Source organism: Apiospora kogelbergensis (genome assembly GCF_038363985.1).
Source record: "Apiospora kogelbergensis strain CBS 113332 chromosome Unknown utg000005l_segment0_segment0, whole genome shotgun sequence".
Classification (NCBI taxonomy): Eukaryota; Fungi; Ascomycota; class Sordariomycetes; order Amphisphaeriales; family Apiosporaceae; genus Apiospora; species Apiospora kogelbergensis.
This window is the reverse complement of record NW_027117422.1, coordinates 1,423,829-1,441,495: the sequence shown is the minus strand read 5'-3', so window position 1 is coordinate 1,441,495 and position 17,667 is coordinate 1,423,829. Positions and strand designations below refer to the sequence as shown.

General features: G+C 52.4%; 6 protein-coding genes across 6 annotated transcripts; 4 read left to right on the top strand and 2 right to left on the bottom strand.

Annotated features, from left to right (window-relative positions):
- Positions 1 to 198: 198 nt before the first annotated feature.
- On the top strand, positions 199 to 931 carry PG998_007053 (nucleolar protein 12-domain-containing protein; the record flags this gene model as incomplete). The annotated part of the gene is made up of 2 exons (XM_066873869.1): positions 199 to 411; positions 476 to 931. 2 exons carry the CDS (start codon positions 199 to 201, stop codon positions 929 to 931), a joined length of 669 nt encoding a protein of 222 aa, XP_066729814.1.
- Positions 932 to 1,255: 324 nt separating this feature from the next.
- Positions 1,256 to 2,102, bottom strand: PG998_007052 (uncharacterized protein). The gene is made up of 3 exons (XM_066873868.1): positions 2,070 to 2,102; positions 1,545 to 1,849; positions 1,256 to 1,478 (listed from the first exon to the last, which is right to left on the bottom strand). The coding sequence occupies exons 1-3, from the start codon at positions 2,085 to 2,087 to the stop codon at positions 1,316 to 1,318; spliced, it is 486 nt and encodes a 161-aa protein (XP_066729813.1). The 5' UTR covers positions 2,088 to 2,102; the 3' UTR covers positions 1,256 to 1,315.
- Positions 2,103 to 3,476: 1,374 nt separating this feature from the next.
- PG998_007051 (uncharacterized protein) lies at positions 3,477 to 4,955 on the top strand (the record flags this gene model as incomplete). Its single annotated transcript, XM_066873867.1, has 2 exons — positions 3,477 to 3,744; positions 3,811 to 4,955. 2 exons carry the CDS (start codon positions 3,477 to 3,479, stop codon positions 4,953 to 4,955), a joined length of 1,413 nt encoding a protein of 470 aa, XP_066729812.1.
- Positions 4,956 to 7,877: 2,922 nt separating this feature from the next.
- PG998_007050 (histone-lysine N-methyltransferase- H3 lysine-4 specific) lies at positions 7,878 to 11,905 on the top strand (the record flags this gene model as incomplete). Its single annotated transcript, XM_066873866.1, has 4 exons — positions 7,878 to 8,585; positions 8,706 to 8,830; positions 8,884 to 11,741; positions 11,802 to 11,905. 4 exons carry the CDS (start codon positions 7,878 to 7,880, stop codon positions 11,903 to 11,905), a joined length of 3,795 nt encoding a protein of 1,264 aa, XP_066729811.1.
- Positions 11,906 to 13,278: 1,373 nt separating this feature from the next.
- Positions 13,279 to 14,180, bottom strand: PG998_007049 (uncharacterized protein; the record flags this gene model as incomplete). The annotated part of the gene is made up of 5 exons (XM_066873865.1): positions 13,279 to 13,355; positions 13,425 to 13,673; positions 13,741 to 13,777; positions 13,858 to 13,867; positions 13,960 to 14,180. The coding sequence occupies 5 exons, from the start codon at positions 14,178 to 14,180 to the stop codon at positions 13,279 to 13,281; spliced, it is 594 nt and encodes a 197-aa protein (XP_066729810.1).
- A 1,405-nt stretch (positions 14,181 to 15,585) lies between these two features.
- On the top strand, positions 15,586 to 16,716 carry PG998_007048 (proteinrelated to CSI2 protein; the record flags this gene model as incomplete). The annotated part of the gene is made up of 1 exon (XM_066873864.1): positions 15,586 to 16,716. The coding sequence occupies one exon, from the start codon at positions 15,586 to 15,588 to the stop codon at positions 16,714 to 16,716; it is 1,131 nt and encodes a 376-aa protein (XP_066729809.1).
- Positions 16,717 to 17,667: the final 951 nt, after the last annotated feature.

Here is a 17,667-nt window from a genome sequence, read left to right as displayed (position 1 = left end):
CAGAAAGTCTAGAATTTTAGTAGAGCATCTTTGAGAAAGCAAACATCTCGATCACGAACGGCAAAGAAAGATTTCAAGAGTACTCGGTTTGGATTCGTACACCAGTTCCCTAGTTTCTATCAAAGCTACTGGGGCTGCCCACTTTGTATTTCTTTCGAGCTCAGCCGGAAAGCAAAGCTTTCGCCCAACACCGCCAAAATGTTTGCGCGCCCGCGCCCCAAGAAGAACATTCTTCACGCACCGTCGAAGAAGCGCAAGAATGCCTATTCGATCGAGGAAATCAGCTACGACCCCGAAGCCCGCTCCGAGTATCTGACTGGGTTCCACAAGCGCAAGCTGCAGCGGGTGAAGAATGCGCAAGAACAAGCAGCCAAGCAAGCCCGGCAAGAGAAGATTGATGCCAGAAGAGAGGTAGGAAAAGGCTTCCATAATTGTCTATCTTGGGGGTTTATGCCGTAATACTGACACCTGACAGCATCGAGAGAGCCGCAGGCAAGAGGTTGCAGAACATGTCAAGACCGTCGAGTTGCTCCTAAAGAGTGCCGATCGGGCAGGTGGTGTAGATTCGGACGAGGAGGGTGACGAAGACAAGAATGAAGAATGGGATGGTCTGCCTGACGCTCCTGCCGTTGCGTTGGAACCTGTCGACCACGAAGAGGAGTTCATCGACGAAGACAAGTACACATCCGTCACAGTGGAATCTGTCAGTGTCTCAAGGGACGGGCTGTACAGGCCAGAAGAAGAGCAGGCTGCGATAGAGGAGGAAGAGCGGAAAGCCAATGAATCTAGGCGTGCGGCCCAGGGTAAGGTGGAGCGGCCCAAGAAGACGAAGAAGCCAAAGTTCAGGTACGAGAGCAAGGCGGATCGGGCAACAAATGATAGGAAACTGAAGGTAAAAAAGCGGATAAAGGCGAATGAGAGGAGAGAGTAGTAGGCAGACAGACTAGGACATTCACAAAATAGACATCAAAAGCATCAAGGGGGTCATTGTGTGTTTGTGTTTTGGTATAAGCGATCCTGTGATCAGTCCTGAAATGCGATGGCCTCTCGGCAATTACATTCTCTTCTAGAACAAAAGACAGAACCCGTGTCGAACCGCCGACCAACGGCCTGGGAAAGAAACCATCGTAGGCCAGCGATGAACTAATGCAATGTTTGCTCGGGGTAGACGACAGCCTTCTACACCATGTATCCTCCGACATCAACAATACGCATTCACCCCTTCTCCTATCGCAGTGCTCCAATACAACCAAGTCGGGACCTTGACTCGACCAAGAACTCGTCCGATCAGAATCGTGACCGGGGGCGCCGAAACTTAGATGTTGGCGACCTCGTTCTGCAGGTCCTCGAATTCCTTGTTGAGCTTGGAGTGCTTCTGGGCCATCTCCTCGTACTTGGACTCCCACTGGTCCCGCTCCTGCTCGAGAGCCTGCACCTTGCGTTCAAAGTGGCCGGCTTTTACGTCAGTCTGGCGGAGCCTGTTTCGAAAGCTCCATTAGCGACTATTTTCATGACTGAACATTGGGGTGGGCTGGTTGGCTTACTTCTCGTTTGCCTCACGAAGAGTCTTATCTGCTTCCTCGGCTTCCTCCTCGAGCAACTGCAGTCTGCGCTGCAGGGTTTCGTTCTGCGTACCATGTGTCTGGCCCTCGTCGGCGGCCTTCTTGAAGTCCTTGACCGAGGAGTCGAGCTTCTCGACCTCGGACTCGAGGAGACCGTTCTTGTGGGAGAGAGAGGTGATCTCCTGCTCCTTGGCGAGGTTCTCCTGCTCCAGAGCCTTGACCTTGTTCTGCAGCTCGTCGACCTTGGCGGCAGCTTCGTCGGCCTCCAGGCGGAGGGAGTTCATTTTCTATCACGTCATCGCAGATTAGTGACAGCTCCAGCAAGGTGAAAGTAGACGCTGCAGAGATGGATGAATCGCTCGATCGGTGCGCGTGTCATTGTCCAGAGACCTGTGCAGGCTGCAACCTGGCGGCGACCTGCGCATTGGCTTCTGACGACGCTGATGCTGATGGTGGGGTAAAATGGGGAACAGTCGAGAAGAGGGAGAGGTGTCTGGGTTAGCTAACCTCCTTGATGCGATCCATGATGGCGGCTGGTTGTTTGGTCTTTCTTGAATTCGGGAAATAGAAGCGAGGCTCGAATGCTACAAGTCAAAAAAAGGGTGACAGAAATGAGAGAAGAGTTTGGGCTGGATGAAGTTGTTGAATGCTTAGTAGGGTGGTTGTGGGGAGAGAAGGGGAGAAGCGGTCGATAAATTGGCCAAATAACTGGTTGGATTGACACTGTCCGCTGAAAGAAAGGGAGGCGGAGAGACAGGGAGAGGAGGAGCTTGCCTGCTGGCTCGGGGGTCGTGCCTTTCTTGTTAGCCCGTCACCCTGTCTGCCTGTAGCCCGTAACCATCCTTAGCCAGGTGCCTGAAAGCAGTCCAGTTTGGTTTTGGGTCGGGTCAATCTCTCACTGTCTGCTTGCTCTGGACAGAACTCTGGAGCCTTGGTCTGCTCCTGGTGCATGCCTGTGTGTTGGCGTGGTGTCCGCCGCGTGGGACAGGAGAAGTACGTGGTACGCTATGGAACTTACCTGAGTCTACGGGAAATGATGCCAGTCGCCGATAATTACGCCAGACATGCATCGTCGACCGAGGCTTAATGAAACACCATCTACAGTTCCGAATCTACAATACGTACGCAGACGTCAAAACCATTAGCCCTTTCCATTGTGTCATGGCCGCGGTCTTGTGGTTCGGACAGACAGTACGAGTTGCCCAACTGCCAGAGTACGTCCAGGCCAGTTTGGAGCAACACCCCTCCTCTCAAATTTAGGGGTTCGTTGCTCTATTGATTGCAGCTGTGGTGGAGGGGCCAAGGGGGGAGGAAAGGAAACTACAGTCTCGGTCGTAGTCGAGCTGTGATTCGCTGGAGTCACCTGGTTGGAGATTCCAGTACAAGGGTACTCGTAGACTACTAGCGCGCTATTGCAGAGGTTCCATTTGGTGTCCAGAAGATTGTCTTAGCCAAAAAGAGACTGGAGAGAGAGCGACGCTTGGCACACATGCATGCAAGCAAGCAAGCCGTCGGCAGTGCGTTGCCCTGTGAACGAAGACCAAATATTCCGCGTCCCGATCCCCCAGCTAACTTCAAGAAATCGCCAATCGAACATTCGGTTGCCTGTGTACACGAGCAGAGAGACCTGGACGAACCACCTACGCGACCTCAACACAGTCACCCACGGTAACGCGACACTTTTATCGATTTCGCCACCACCACCATCATCACCAACCATCAACAAACCACCCGTCCGCGTCAGGTTGCTGGATTTGGATATCTACCATAATGCTGATGTAACCTGCCTTGCACTTTGTGGACTTTCTGAGGGAATCGAAATTTCATTTCGCGGCATAGCCTACGAAGGCAGCTTTTTGATCAAAGAATACCTGATAAGCCAGTTACGTACATACGTAACCTCCGTCACGAAACATGTTGGTTGCACGCGACCAAGAGAACCTGGTGGCTCATCACCACAATGGGGCTGCACTCAAGCAGCAGCAGGCCAATCGACCTGCTGGATCTCGTTACCCCAAAACGCCCGTCAAGATTCCGCTGAATGACGAAAACGCCAGCCATGTTCTCGGAGGTGCTAAGAGCATCTTGGGAAATGGCAACCGTACAAAGGGCAACGAGAATGTCATGGGCACTTCCAAAGGCCTGAAGGGCGTGGATAGATCGAACTTCGTCACGCCTTGCGGTACGTCAGCCTCAAAACCCAATAACCTCTTTCAATTAGGTAGGGACGCTAATTTGCCTCACATAGAACCGCGTGTCCGGCCTGCTCTCGGGAACAAGACCACCAACGCGAAGGCCAAGGGGCCTCAAGCCGCGAATGCCAAGACTGTGATCCAAGATATAGAGAAGTCACAGATCAAGGCGCCTGGTACCATTCGACCAAAGCAGAAGCAGCCGCAGAGCGAGATCCAGAAGCTTCAGGTGCATGCAGAAGTGGAGGATAACTTGAGTGACGAGGAGCCTGAATACTGCCCTCCGAAGCCCAAGGACCTACCCTACGAATCGGATGTCTTCCCGGATGGTGGATTGACCTTCGAGGCTCTGAAGCCCGAGAATCTGTTCAAGGGTCACTATCAGTACTACTACAACCCCATTGATAGTGAAGGCAAGTCTAAAGCAGACAAGGAGTTGGAGGAGAGAAACCGCAAAGCCCTGGAAGAGGGTGAACGAAAGATCATGGAGGCCATGGAGGATGTCGACTTTTCCATTGGAGATGTACCAGAGACCAAGGATTACTCCAAGAAGAAGCAGGTCACTACAATTCCGACAGCAAACAAGGCTAGGCCAAATAGTCAGGCATCGGCAGTCCGTAGGCCGCTATCGTCGCTTGCATCCAAGAATGCTGCCAACGCGCTTTCCATGGATGACAGGACCAAGTCAATGCAACGCAAAGCAAGCCGCGCCATTCCAATGGCTGCACCCAAGAAAACGACAAACTCGCTGATCCCATCTCTACGAACAGCCAGGCATCCTCTCATGACGTCTCGGCCTTCTTTGACCAAGAAGACATCAATGGAGATCCGACACATCGAAGCAAACTCACGCACAACGATTGGCTACAACAAGGGCCGCGCGACTGCATCGGCACTTGCTCAGCAAACAACTAGGCCTCTGGCCAAGAAGCCACCGGTGCCACAGTACAAACCCAAGGCGGCTGGGTTCACTCGTTCGGAGACGACCGCTTCCAACGATTCAAATAGGACCATCACTCCGTCCCGTTTTGCACGCAGTAAGGAGGCTTTGGCTGCCGCCGAGGACCAAGAGTGGAAGGAACGCGTCCCCTTCTTGTCCATCTTCAGTCCCGAGGATGAGGACGAGCTCGATGGGGTTGGTGGTGGACTTCCCGGCGCTTTGGAAGATGATGATGAGTTCGAGATGCAACTGCCTGAGTAAAATAGGAGGGGAAAACTGTATTTGAATGGGTTTAGGAGGCGTTTGAATTGTACCGGTACTCATCCAGATCAGGTGCGGCGTTTCATTGTTGGAATTTTTACTTGTACGACTGACAGTATTACTGTCGCTTCCGGACGACGACACAGCCCCTTGGGCACGGGGACACGGCAAACGCGCCATATGAGAAAGTGGTATATCTGGACACGCAATCTGTCCAGACAGCACCATATACGATGCTTCATTATGTATTTATAAAGACGCGGGCTACATCAATTCACTCGTCCTACATGCTAGTACTGTACTGTGGCTTTTCCTAGGTGAAGTTACTTATACCTACTGAAGCTCCACTTTCCAATATCATGGCGTCACAGTGACTTCAATACGCAGATCAAGACTGTAACATAGCAGACATTCCATCCGTCTCAATCATATATATATCTATCTATGTGTTCCATATGGTAAACCAATGATTTCAAGGGTAGTTCCACAGTTCAGACCTATTTGCTGTAATCAGATTTATCACATTCCCAACAACCACGCTTGCTCAACATTCAGCTCTGGAGAACCGAATATCTATCATGTCTATTACTACAGCAGCCACCCGTTCCGGTGTTCGAGCCCTACGAAACCGTACCGGCCTGGGATGCCGTCAGGTGCCGTCCCTCCGGAGACATTACGCAGATAAAGAGTATCACGGCGAAAAACCAGTCGATACCATCCCAAAAGCAGGTATGAAGCGAAGGGGCGGTCCCAGTGGTATGACGAATACGTAAGTCGTCATGAAATTTACCGTCAAATCATATGACACCCTGAAGGGATAAAAAGAAGCTGTTTGCCGCTACTGTTGCCCTGGGTGGCGGGTCATGGCGTTTTCCATGTCTCCCAACCCTGCTATGTTATGGGAGACGGATGTATAAGCGGTTGTGATATCTGGCCGTCTCGAAAGAAGAGAGAATACAGTCATTAAGAATTCGACAGACTTGGGCTAATCGATATACGTTCATAGAAGCATGATTGTCGGCGGCGGTGCCATGGCGGCTCTCGTGGGGTGGGCTTTTTGGATGATGACGGGGAGCCCACCGTCTTCAAAAGTGACATCAGCAGATGCCCGCAGATGATCTTGAACTAGTTATGATGTGAGAGGAAATCCGACACCTGCCGAGTTGGTTAATACCAGGCGATGGATGATGGTATGTGACAAGGAGACGACGAAGAAGTGGAAGTTGCTACATCGGGTGTTTGTTCAGGCTGGAATGGCCCAAGTGTTGGAGAATGTATACGATCGTTGGGACGTCGTTGTGACAGAGTCAGTGAATATCATTCAAGTGATGAGATAGGACTTAGTATTGAGATGAGTGCTATTTTTCTCTTCACCTTCTAGGTATTTTGTATTATTCCGGGTCATATTTACTCTGAGCAGGTATTTACTCTGAGCAGGTATTAGGCCTTTGGTTCCCGCATGTGCGTACCAGCGCGTCGGGCAGATTTACCCTCGCAGATGATCAATTGAAAAAAAAACCATCCTCTGAAGCTCAAAGCAGTGATGCTTTTATCCATTCAGCAAAGATTGTTGAAAAATGCCTAGCTTGATCACACTATTACAAATCACTATGTTCTTCTATTCATTCTACAGTGCATGTACAAACACACAATATTAATTGAGAGACTTGCAGCCGGGCTAACTTGTGTTTCTGGTATATCTTGCCTATGCCTTGGCTATTTAAGACGTTCTACAGCCAATATAGAGCATCTCGTATGTAAGAATAGGCTGATCCGATTGATACTGCCGTGATGATACATAAGCCAGTCAATCAGAAGTCCTCTTTCACCGAATGCAGCAGAATTCCCTAGCCGCCATCAACTACAATGAAAATGGTTGCAATCGGATTTCTCTTTGTTTACAAGCTTCCACCACCGGGGTCAGATATCAAGTGCAGGGCTCTGAATGGATGACACACAAGTAAGCGATGCATCTCGGCATTGGGCATTGAAGGCCTCAGCTTGGCCAGAGAATGACGCGACCATGCAGGTTAATGCTGTTCCTCCCCCTATTTTTGTCGCGCGTAATGGATAACCTGGACGGTCACATCGAATCAGATCGTTTAAAAACTCCAATCCCGATTGTGGCAGAAGTGCAGGCCTGGAAGCCTGGCACCTGGGGGTTGCCCAGCTGCCAGTGAATTCGAAGTTAGACGTGTGGCTGGGGAATGCATTGACCAAGCTGTCGTTGTCGTTGGGCCTGGCTCCTTTCATGTCCTTGTCCTTTCATGTGCCTTTTCCAGCTGTCAGACTTGTACCTCTCCCACCTGTTTTCCTGCGCAGCGGTACCTCTTTTCGACACATCACTGAACGGTCAGCACCTTCAATGGCTAGGATCTCCAGCGCATCCACATCCATCCACTGGCCCAGATTAATTTGGCTTTCGGCTCCATCACCGTTCTTTGAGAGGTTGTGTCAATTCAATCTTCGATCTTCGACTTCCGACCTCTTCGAAGTTTGAACCCCCCCCAAGAATCCTCTTGGTACACCCTGGAACTCGACAAACCTACCGGGGCATTCGCCAGCTTTCTCCCTCGCGACAACCATTCACCAGTTATTTTCTCTTTATTCCCACCTTGTGTTGCGGTTTGGGGCCGACTGTATCTCACTTCTGTCGCCTGGCTTCTGGGGGCTCCACACGTCACCTTTGCATCTCATTTCTGTCGCGTGGACGGACCGTAGAAGACAATCTCGCGTCTTCTCATACAACCTTTCTTACCGCCTCCCCCACGACCAACCCAGAAAAATTCAATCGCGATCCTATCCCAGCTTCCGTTCTCGATGAAGGGCGTCATCTAGGTTTGCTCTCTTTGTGAGTGATGATGAAGGCTGGTGGATTGAGGAAGTAGAGAAACAGACATCCCATTTCGCGAAACCAAGAATATGGCTCCAAGCGCATCCGGCACTGGTTTCGCCCAGTTTTTCCCGGCCGCCCCTCGAGCTGCCAGAGAAAAGGCTACAGAACGGGAGCGAGCAAAGTCCAGGGCGTCTTCAGATGCTGCCGACCGCGATCCTAGAATGTCTTCTTCGATACCCTCTTCATGCGGTCCACGCGATGGCCCTGCCAAGTCCGACCTGTCCATATCTGATGCCGCGCACCCACTCATCCCGACTGATGATACCGAGTCTGCACAAGGAGACATCCTCAACGGTGTTGGTTCCGCCAGCTCCCATGCCAGCACAACTTCTTCAGTTTTCAGTGCCACCAACCAATCGGCTTCACTGAACAACTTCTCGTCGCGTGCTTCCAACAGCAATCTCACCCCCCTCACCAATGCTGGCTCGTCCCCATCCTCACATATCCCGCCCTCCAGCCAGTTAAACTTGCACCGCAATAAGCAACAAAACACATCTGGCGCTTCTCAGCTAGCAGAAGTCACCAGGACCCAAGATGGCACGAGCGCCTCTCATATCACGACGTCCACATCGTCATCGTCGTCGCACCGAAATGGCATCGTTGACCGTATCCCGGCACGCGACCCGGCTCGCCAGATCAAGGGAACCAAGCGCACCTACGATCCGTTGACCGATAAATTGTTGTCTTCGACCGACAGGAAATCCAAAAAGCCCGTTTACAAAGATATCGGTTCGGTATGTAAACCACACTACATATATATACATGTCTATAAGTGTCTGGAGGGGAGCGTCATTTGACTTGTGTGAAATGAAAAAATAATAAGATTCCTGGCTAATTCGAATTGTGCTGACTAGGAAGATGACGCTCCCCCGGCAGATCCCAGACTCGCCAAAGGCAGTTGGCTCGACTATATCAATGTCGATTTCCACCTGGCCAAGGCTAGATTGCGCCAGACGCCGTACAACGTGAAGACGTATCCGTATGACCCTGCCACATCGATTGGGCCCGGCCCCCAACGCAAATCGTAGTCAGTGGCTTCGATCCCTTGGTCACCTTCTCCAAAATCGCCCAAGGCTTCAGTACCTATGGCGACATAGCCGAAAGTAGCAACAAGATGCATCCAGAGACTGGCGCGTATCTAGGCTTCGCTACATTCCGCTACCGAGACTCCAAACCGGGGCGACGACCAGTAGTCATCTCTGCCGTGGACGCCGCCAGGAGAGCCGTCAAAACCATGAACGGGCGTAGAATCGAGTCGAACCAGATCAAAGTTGAATTCGATCGCGATGGCAAGAAGAGCCGACTCATGCTCGAGAATGTACTGAAAAGAGGCAGAGAAGAGGAGCAGCAAAGCTCTGCGGCGATGCGCTCGCAGGGTGGCACTCCCGTCCCTCAGTCTGGAGCGCTGGCGGCGCCTCGGCCAAGGGGTAGTATCGACGGACTTGCGCGACCTCCACCAACAGCGCCGAGGGGCCCAGCTGCCTTCCGACAACCTTCCGTGTCAACGCCTGAGCCTCACTCCTCGTTCGCGATGCCCGACAAGCCCAAATCGTCTTTGATTGAGTTACAACCTATATCCGAGAAGCTGCGCACTGAGCCATATGTCTTCGTTTCTGGAGTCAATGTTCCTGTGATGGCTGCTACAATCGCACATATGAAAAAGCGTCTTAAGTCATACCTCCTCGACGACATTCGAGCTGATCGAAGTGGTTATTATATCGTCTTCCCTAATAACACACGAGGTCGGGAGGAAGCCTACAGGTGTTATAGGTCCGCGAACGGAAGCGCCTTCTTTAACTACACAATGGTCATGGAGCTGGTTAATGGTACTCCGGCAGTTTCACACACCTCGACAGCCACCCATACGCGCCAAAGAAGTGAACCCGAGCGAAAGGCTGCACCCGAACCCCGAATTCGATCCGAGCGAGACATACGGCGCCGAGATGAGGAGGCTGTTCTGAAGGAAGAGAAAGAACAACGAGCGAAGGACTTTGATCCTGTCATCGAAGCTATCCAAATCGTGCGCCGTGAGATGAGAGAGCATCTGATTAGGCATATCCGAACCAAGGTCGCCGCCCCCGCACTGAACACATTCCTTGATCCTGCCAATCACGCTGCCAAGCGTCGCAAGCTCAACCTCAAAGACCCCCTCGAGTTTATGGGTCCATCCGTCACGATAGTCGACGAAGACGAGCCCACACCAGTTAGCACACCCAATTCACGGGCCGATCCCATAGAAAGGCGAACGGCTCGGTTGGATGTTACAGCCCTCCCTCGCATCCGGAAATCCAAGGCGGCAGCGCGACGGAACGACGGCTTTGCTGATCCGTTCGGTCGCAAACGAGCGGCCCCTGTACGCAATGCCTTCCGCGGCCTCCACCATCGTCTTGCGCCCGATAGTGATGATGAAGCGTCAGAGAACGAAGCGGAGACTAGGGATTCTGTGGCTCGTGATACAGAAGAGCCTGGGTCACGCCCTCGCAGTCGCATGAGCACTGACGAAGATGGGTTCGACGACTCGATGACGGAAGCCAGCTTTGCGCTCAACGACGGCCCAGTTCGGACCAAGAAGAGAAAGTTAGATCTCCAAGTCGAAGCTGCTATCAAGAGGCAGAAGAAAACGGACGAGGAACTCTTTGGTGTCACTATCGGTGCTCTCGAAACGGATTACGCGGCTTCCGACGATGTTACAGATGTGATTATTCCCGATGCCGACGCCGAAGAAGAGAAAACACCTAGCTCTGCCCTGCCGCCAACGAAGGAAAGTGGTAAGGGGAAGAAGAAGCCGGCTGCCGCGAAGACGAAGAAGAAGACCAAGAAGCAGCTCTTCGAGGAGCGTGAGGCTTTGAAGAAGCAACAACAGGCAGAAGCATACGTAGAAGAAGCTCTCGAGCAAGCGAGTCAAGAGGACACTGTGGAACCCGACGAAGTTCCAGAAAAGGTGACCCTCAAGCCAACTTTGAAAAAGGAGAATAACGCGCCTGTTGCTAGAGATGGACGTTTCTCTGACGCTATTGTCCCGGCAATGGCGCTCCCTGCCAAATTCAAGTTGGATATTCCATCGATGATGGAGTTGCATATGGAATTGAAGGACTGGCCCGATCTTACAAAGCTCAAGAAAAAGTTCACCGTTGGCGACATTGGCGACCCACGACTCTGGATCTGGAAGCACAACCGGGTACGAGAACTAAACGCCCCTAGTCAAAAACAGAACGAGCCGCTGGTCATTGACGGCTACTATGTGCCGAACTCGACTGGTAGTGCCCGTACTGAGGGTGTCAAGAAGATCCTCAACTCGGAGAAGTCAAAGTATCTCCCGCATCACCTCAAGATCCAGAAGCAAAGGGAAGAACGGCAAGCGCGTGCCGCGCGGAATGGCAAAGACCCGGTGGCTTCGGCCGCTGAGGCGGCTAGACTTGCAGCTGAGAAGCTTGTGGCCAAGGGCAACTCGCGAGCGAATCGGGTGAACAATCGACGGTTCGTGGCCGATCTCAACGACCAGAAGCGGTCTCTGGGTCAAGACTCGGACGTGCTGCGATTCAATCAGCTCAAGAAGAGGAAAAAGCCAGTCAAATTCGCCAGGTCTGCCATTCACAACTGGGGTCTTTATACAATGGAGAACATCAACAAGGACGATATGATTATCGAGTATGTCGGTGAGGAGGTTCGTCAACAGGTTGCAGAGCTTCGTGAGAATCGATATCTCAAGAGTGGTATCGGCAGTAGTTACCTCTTCCGCATTGACGACAACACCGTCATCGATGCCACGAAGAAGGGTGGCATTGCCCGATTCATCAACCACAGCTGCATGCCGAACTGCACCGCCAAGATTATCAAGGTGGAGGGAACCAAGCGAATTGTCATATATGCCCTTCGGGACATCGCTCAGAGTAAGTCCAAGCGAACCCCCCTGTATGATTTGCCCACATTATACTGACGTTGAGTTACAGACGAGGAGTTGACCTACGACTACAAGTTCGAGCGAGAGATTGGCAGTCTTGACCGTATCCCCTGTCTCTGCGGCACTGCAGCTTGCAAGGGTTTCCTCAACTAAACCCGTCCTCCACTTCGACCTTTCAACCCCATACTTGATCGATTCGCTCCTTTTCAATCTTCCCCCTTATCCATGTATCTTCCACGTTTATTTTTGCCTTACATGGCAGCATCTTGACCGGTGGTGGGCATTTGTTTTGCATGGAGTACGGTTTGCGCAAGTTGTTATTCCAATTTGGTATATATGCATACATGGCTGGTTTTGCTTTAACACTATCATCCTGCCTGCCTATGTTTGCAGTCAAGAATCACCAACTACAGGTTCTTTCAGGGAAAACAAAAGAAGTCTGTGTACAATACTTTTTTTCCCCATCTCCGTTTCTTGGTCTCGAGTTCGGGCTGAGATGTTTTGTATTGCCGGCTCCAAGAAGCGAAGCGTTGATGACAGCAGAATAAGGGAAACGGCGTTCAGGGGAACGCATACACAAGGCCTTCCGAATTCTGCGGGGCCTCAGAACTATCGGCTTTGCCGCCGCTGAAGCCACGCGAAAGATGACTTGCGCCAATGCATGGGCTTGGATGGGACACCAATGAGACAGACCGCGATGGGAATTGATAGACAGAGTGGTGGGAGGGAGTCTCGCACCGGCTTGAGATGGCTATCATCACCACTGTCCACGGGTTTTACACCAGATGTCAGCTTCAAAACCAGTCTAAGGCAAGGAACGAACAGATAACTGCCTCCTTGCCCCCAAAAGGGTGTCTAGAAAGGGGAACAAGAGAAAGCGATGGATTATGCTCTACATCGTGGAAGAAACTCCCCGGGCTTATCCGAAGATCTAGCGGCTTGTTGCTGTTGGGGAGAGGGGGAGGAAGAAAGAGCAAGAAAGAAGGGGAGAGAGAGTTGAAGAGGGAGAAGAGCTTCGGCACCACTCTTTGTACATAGCAAAAGTCCGAGGCGACATTCCATCCAATTTGGTCCCACATTGCCTCCCATCAACCCCCCAAGAGACGGGGGGCGAGAGGGCGAGAGCAGATGGCGCGCCTAGGATATAATACCACGATGTCTATACGCGTACGCGCAACACCAACACCAATTACCGCTCTGCTTAGCACCAAGCAAATGAACGAACTATGTAGTATGCGATATCATAATACTCTTGGAGGGAAGGCTTTACACACAACTATCACGCGGCCGTTTCATAGAGAATAGACGATCAGTCAATAATTGGAATTCCAGGGCCTGATGGGCTTTTTCTAAACCCCCATGCCAAACGCCTTTACAATGCTTCTTGTTCCAGGCTCAAAGACCGCATTTCGATGGAAAACTGACAAATTTTTTGGCCACAGGCAAACCCCCTGAAACACCTTGAACGCCAAACCCAGAAATCTTATGTGCAAATTATAGCTTTCTTTTACGCAACGGAGCGAAACTTAAGTAGTCACTTCCGGTAGCTTCTCAATCACATATTTACCCCTGGCTACCGACATAAGAGGGACACCCGGAATACCTGCACAATGGAGATTAGTTTAGTTCCTGTCCCCTTGGCCCTTGAGAGAGGGAGTAGGAGGGCACTTACGTCGAACGCGGTTCTTTAGGTCCTTATCGTTGGTGGCTATGATGTAGATGCGGTGCTTCATGACCGTGTTGACGATGCAGTCGTCGGCGTAGATGCCCTTGTGGTCGCACGTCAGGCGCTCCCAGCGGGGGTCGCGGGCGATGCGCAGGGCGAGGCGGTACTTGGGGCCCAGGCGCTCGAGCTCGCCCATGACGCAGTCGCTGATGATGGGGTTGGCCTTGGCCAGGAGCACGTCCATCATGGACTCAACTATATAGACATTCCAGGATCAGTACTTTTGTTCGCGTTCTCGTTGGGTTGATTCGGCATAACGTACGGAGAGGAAGTTTGCGCTGGATGGTATGCGACAAAAACTAGGAAGGTTGGGCGGTCAGCAGGGCGCAAATACGAAATGAACTCGACGCTGTTGCACAGTCGGAGGAGGCAATCTTACGTTTGTATCCCTAATAAACGATGTTTGTGGTCAGCAAGAATCCTTTCGGTGACGGCGCAGGGAGGCATCGTCGGCTCGAGCCCGAGGGAACCCATTACTTACACAAGCACGTTATAAGGAGGCACCAGGGCGGAGTTGGCCTGGAAGAACATGGATGAGGGCATCTGGGGCACCTCGCGGACGAGCTCGGTCTTGGCCTTGGACTTGGGGTTCTGGGGGTTCTTCTGTTCGCCCTTGGAGGCGTTCTCCCGTCGGCGGGCGTCTTGCTTGCCGATGACGCGCTTGACGGCGGCGAACTTGCGGACCTTCTTGGCGACACCCATGACTGCGGTTTCCCAAAGCGATGGAGAAGACTAGAATCGGTAGAGGTGTGTCGTGAAAGATACAGTAGGCAATGGTCGAATTGCGCTTAGTATGCAAGCAATTCACTATACAGATAGCAGGCCTTACGCAGATTCCAGGCCCCTCCGGCAGAATTCTGCAGCTCAGAAAGTTGAAAGTCGAGCTGGAAATTTTGACCGCCTGGAACTTTAGTGGCTCCGGGGCCCGAAAAGGCCAAAAGTCCCAAAAAGCAAAAAAAGGCGCGCTGCTGCAGGACCCATAGTGCGTAGCTTAACTTTAGTTACTTGGCCTTGGCTGGGCGCGCCGCCCGCCGCCCGCCGCCCCCATTGAATGCAGGACCCCCAAAAGTGCATATGGGGTTTGGGGGTTTGGAATGCGACGTCACTGGACATGCATGCATGGACTCTGAACTGGAGGATGTTGGGTGTTTGATGTTTTGCAGATGGTCGTAGGGAGCAACCAAAACAGAGTTCAATCACCCATGGACACAGACTCAGACTGTCTGGACATATGAGGTATACGGGCATGTATGTATATGAGGTCTGAGCAGGATCGACCATTGATGCACTTGCATGTCAGCCGATGGGGAAATGAGGGTAACAGCCAACACGGGCCCTGTAGCGGTCCATTGGCCGCACCCAAGAATAGAATAGCATCGTTGGTGTTGTGCAGCCGTCCACAGCATGAACTGCCACCTGCCAAAGCGCCGCCAACCGGCGCAGGTGAACTACGGGGGACACTACACCGAACGGAGACTCTGTACAGGCGGTCCACTCCCTTTTGGCCTCGTCTGCCCCTTCTGGAATGGCTGGAATGGGCTTAATGCATCGTATTCCCTCGCTGTCCACACTCAGTCTTTCAGGGTCAGTCCACTCACTCCTCCCAGTCCCCATCCAAGTCCACTCCCTTCCCACCCCCATCACCCCATTCAGTCAGTCACACACACACTGACTGTTGGCGGCCGGAAAAGCACTTCGACCCTGACAAAACACCATGCGACGTCGTTGAGATGAGATAGACCGATCGCTGCCATCCCATACTAACCACATAGCATGCTGCCATAATAATCCCATTCTTTCATCGTCGCTTTCCCGCGTCAGCCACGCTCTTTGACACTGCCTCTTTAGCCGGCACTTTCCCACTGAAACACCGCGATCCCACGGCCCAACTCGACTGCTCCCTCATTCGCTGTCGCATCCCGTGTCGCGCCTCCCGTTTGAATGTGCCGCTGAGGAAAAGAAACGACGGGAAAACCACACCGTGTTCGATCTTCCTTGGCCAATTCCCATCACACAGCCGTCTTTTTGTCGACTCTTCCCAGACACTCTGTAACACGCGATATCCATATCGTCTCGGAACCATTACTCGCTGTACATCTTCGCAGCCATGGCCAGGTCACGCCCCTCTGTGAAGCGGGCATTGCTCCTGTCCGCCTTCGCTCTCTTTGCTGCTACCGTCGTCGCTCAACCACAACAGCAACAGCCTACTACCGACGCCAACAACGCTCCTGCCCCAACAACCGCCGCCACCGACGCGAAACCCACGACGGATGCTACAACCAAGGCGGAGACGACTGAGGCAGCAACAAAGCCGACGACGGACGCCAAGACCACTACTAATCTACCTGCTCTGACCACGGAGAAGCAGACGACGGCAACCACTTCGCCGACGACGGCCGATGACAAGCCAAAACTCTCGACGACTTCCCCGCCCAAGAACATGCCTTCGCTCCCTACCCTGCCGGGCTCCTACAGCTACCCTCCGCCAGCCGTCCCGGACACGCGCAATGCGCCCTTCATGCGCCAGTCGACACTGCCCCAAGGCACCTTCTTCATCATAGTGGGTTCGATCTTGGCTGCCATTGGCGTTGCCGTCCTGGTGTGGCGTGCTGTGGTTGCCTGCCTCTTGCACCGCTCCGTTAAGCGTGCCGCGCTGGCACAGCACTTGGCCAACGACAAGGCCGGTATTCCCGGCGCTGGCGCTGCCGGCAACACTGCTCCTTTCTACAAATACACGGACCAGAACTCGGCCGGCTCTCTGGGCGCTATCAATGCTTCGGCCGGCCGCGGCGTGCGTCGGACGACCCGCGGGCCCGTCCCCTCGTCCACGCCCAGCCAGACGAACCTGTTCTTCTCCCCTACGGCGCCTGGCGGTGCCCAGGCCGGAAACCGCTCGTCCACCTTCTTGCCTTCTGGCTTCTACGCTGCTGGCCAAGGAGCTCCTCAGCAGAACTCACGCCAGTCTATCCACAACTCCATCAGCATGTCGGATCTCCGGCCCGACTCTCGAGGTCTGGCGCGTCCGGAATCTCGAGGCTTGGGTCGTCCATCCGAGTCGCCTGGTCTTGTGCCGCGTCCTGACCAGCGCCGCAACGTCAGCACCAGCTCGGTCAACTTGGGGCGACCTCAAAGTCAACGAGCCCCCAGCATGTTCCTTGACGACTTGCTGGACGACACACCCGGCCAGTTCCCGCCCTCTCACAGCCAGACGTGGGATCCATCAAGGGACCGGTTCTAAGCAGGCTGTAATGGGATGGGATGAGATGGGAGTTATGGTTATGTTAATACTATTTAATTAATGCAGTAGGTCTGACGCTTCTGGTGGGTCCCTCCTTCGCTATGGCATTCCCCACGATGCTGTCCGGGCCCGAACGCATAAACAGGAATAAAAAAGGAGTATGCATCATGCTTTTCCGAAGAAGGGGAGTTTGGTTCTTGGTCAAACTTATAGATTTCTGTAATGGCCTGATCACTCACTACTACTGTTACTGTTATTGTCATTGGCGATACCTCGGAGAGAGAGAATTGGGGCATCGAGAAACGGAGTTTTAGGCTTGGATGGTTGAATTATGCTCATCGCATATTCCGTTAGTCGTTGTCTCTTTATAGTAAATGCTACTTTTTCTGCTTTGCTTCATCATCTGTTCGTGAGTTTAATAAGCCAGTTTGGTTTTTATAGGCGGTCATGGACAGCCGGCGGTGATGTGAGAAAGGGATGTAGGAGTACACAACTGTCTTGTGTGGGTGAATCCAATAGTCGCCCCCTTTCTCACTGGCCGAGCTGTCGTCGCCCTTCACGGCATCTGACGCCAGACGCATTTGTCACACAAGTGGCATTGGTATGCACGGAAGAAGCTGTGCAGGCAGACAGTACGTAGATGTCTCATTTCTCCGCAGGTACGAAACCTTCGGTTCGTATCATTCAAAGTCACTTGGAATACTAAGATCGTTGTAGACATATCTGTATATATTATGATCGCTTCTTCCTAGTCTCGGTCTTTCCTCTTTTTGGTCATCTCATATGCCATCGTAGCGCCCAGAAGACCTCCGATATCTAAGTATGCGTAGGTATGTATGTATAGTAACTCCCCAAACTCCATGATCATGTAATGTAGGTACGGAAATGAGCATCCAAAATCAGAAAGTATTGCAGCTAGCTTGGCGTAATATCGTACTTTTCGCACATACC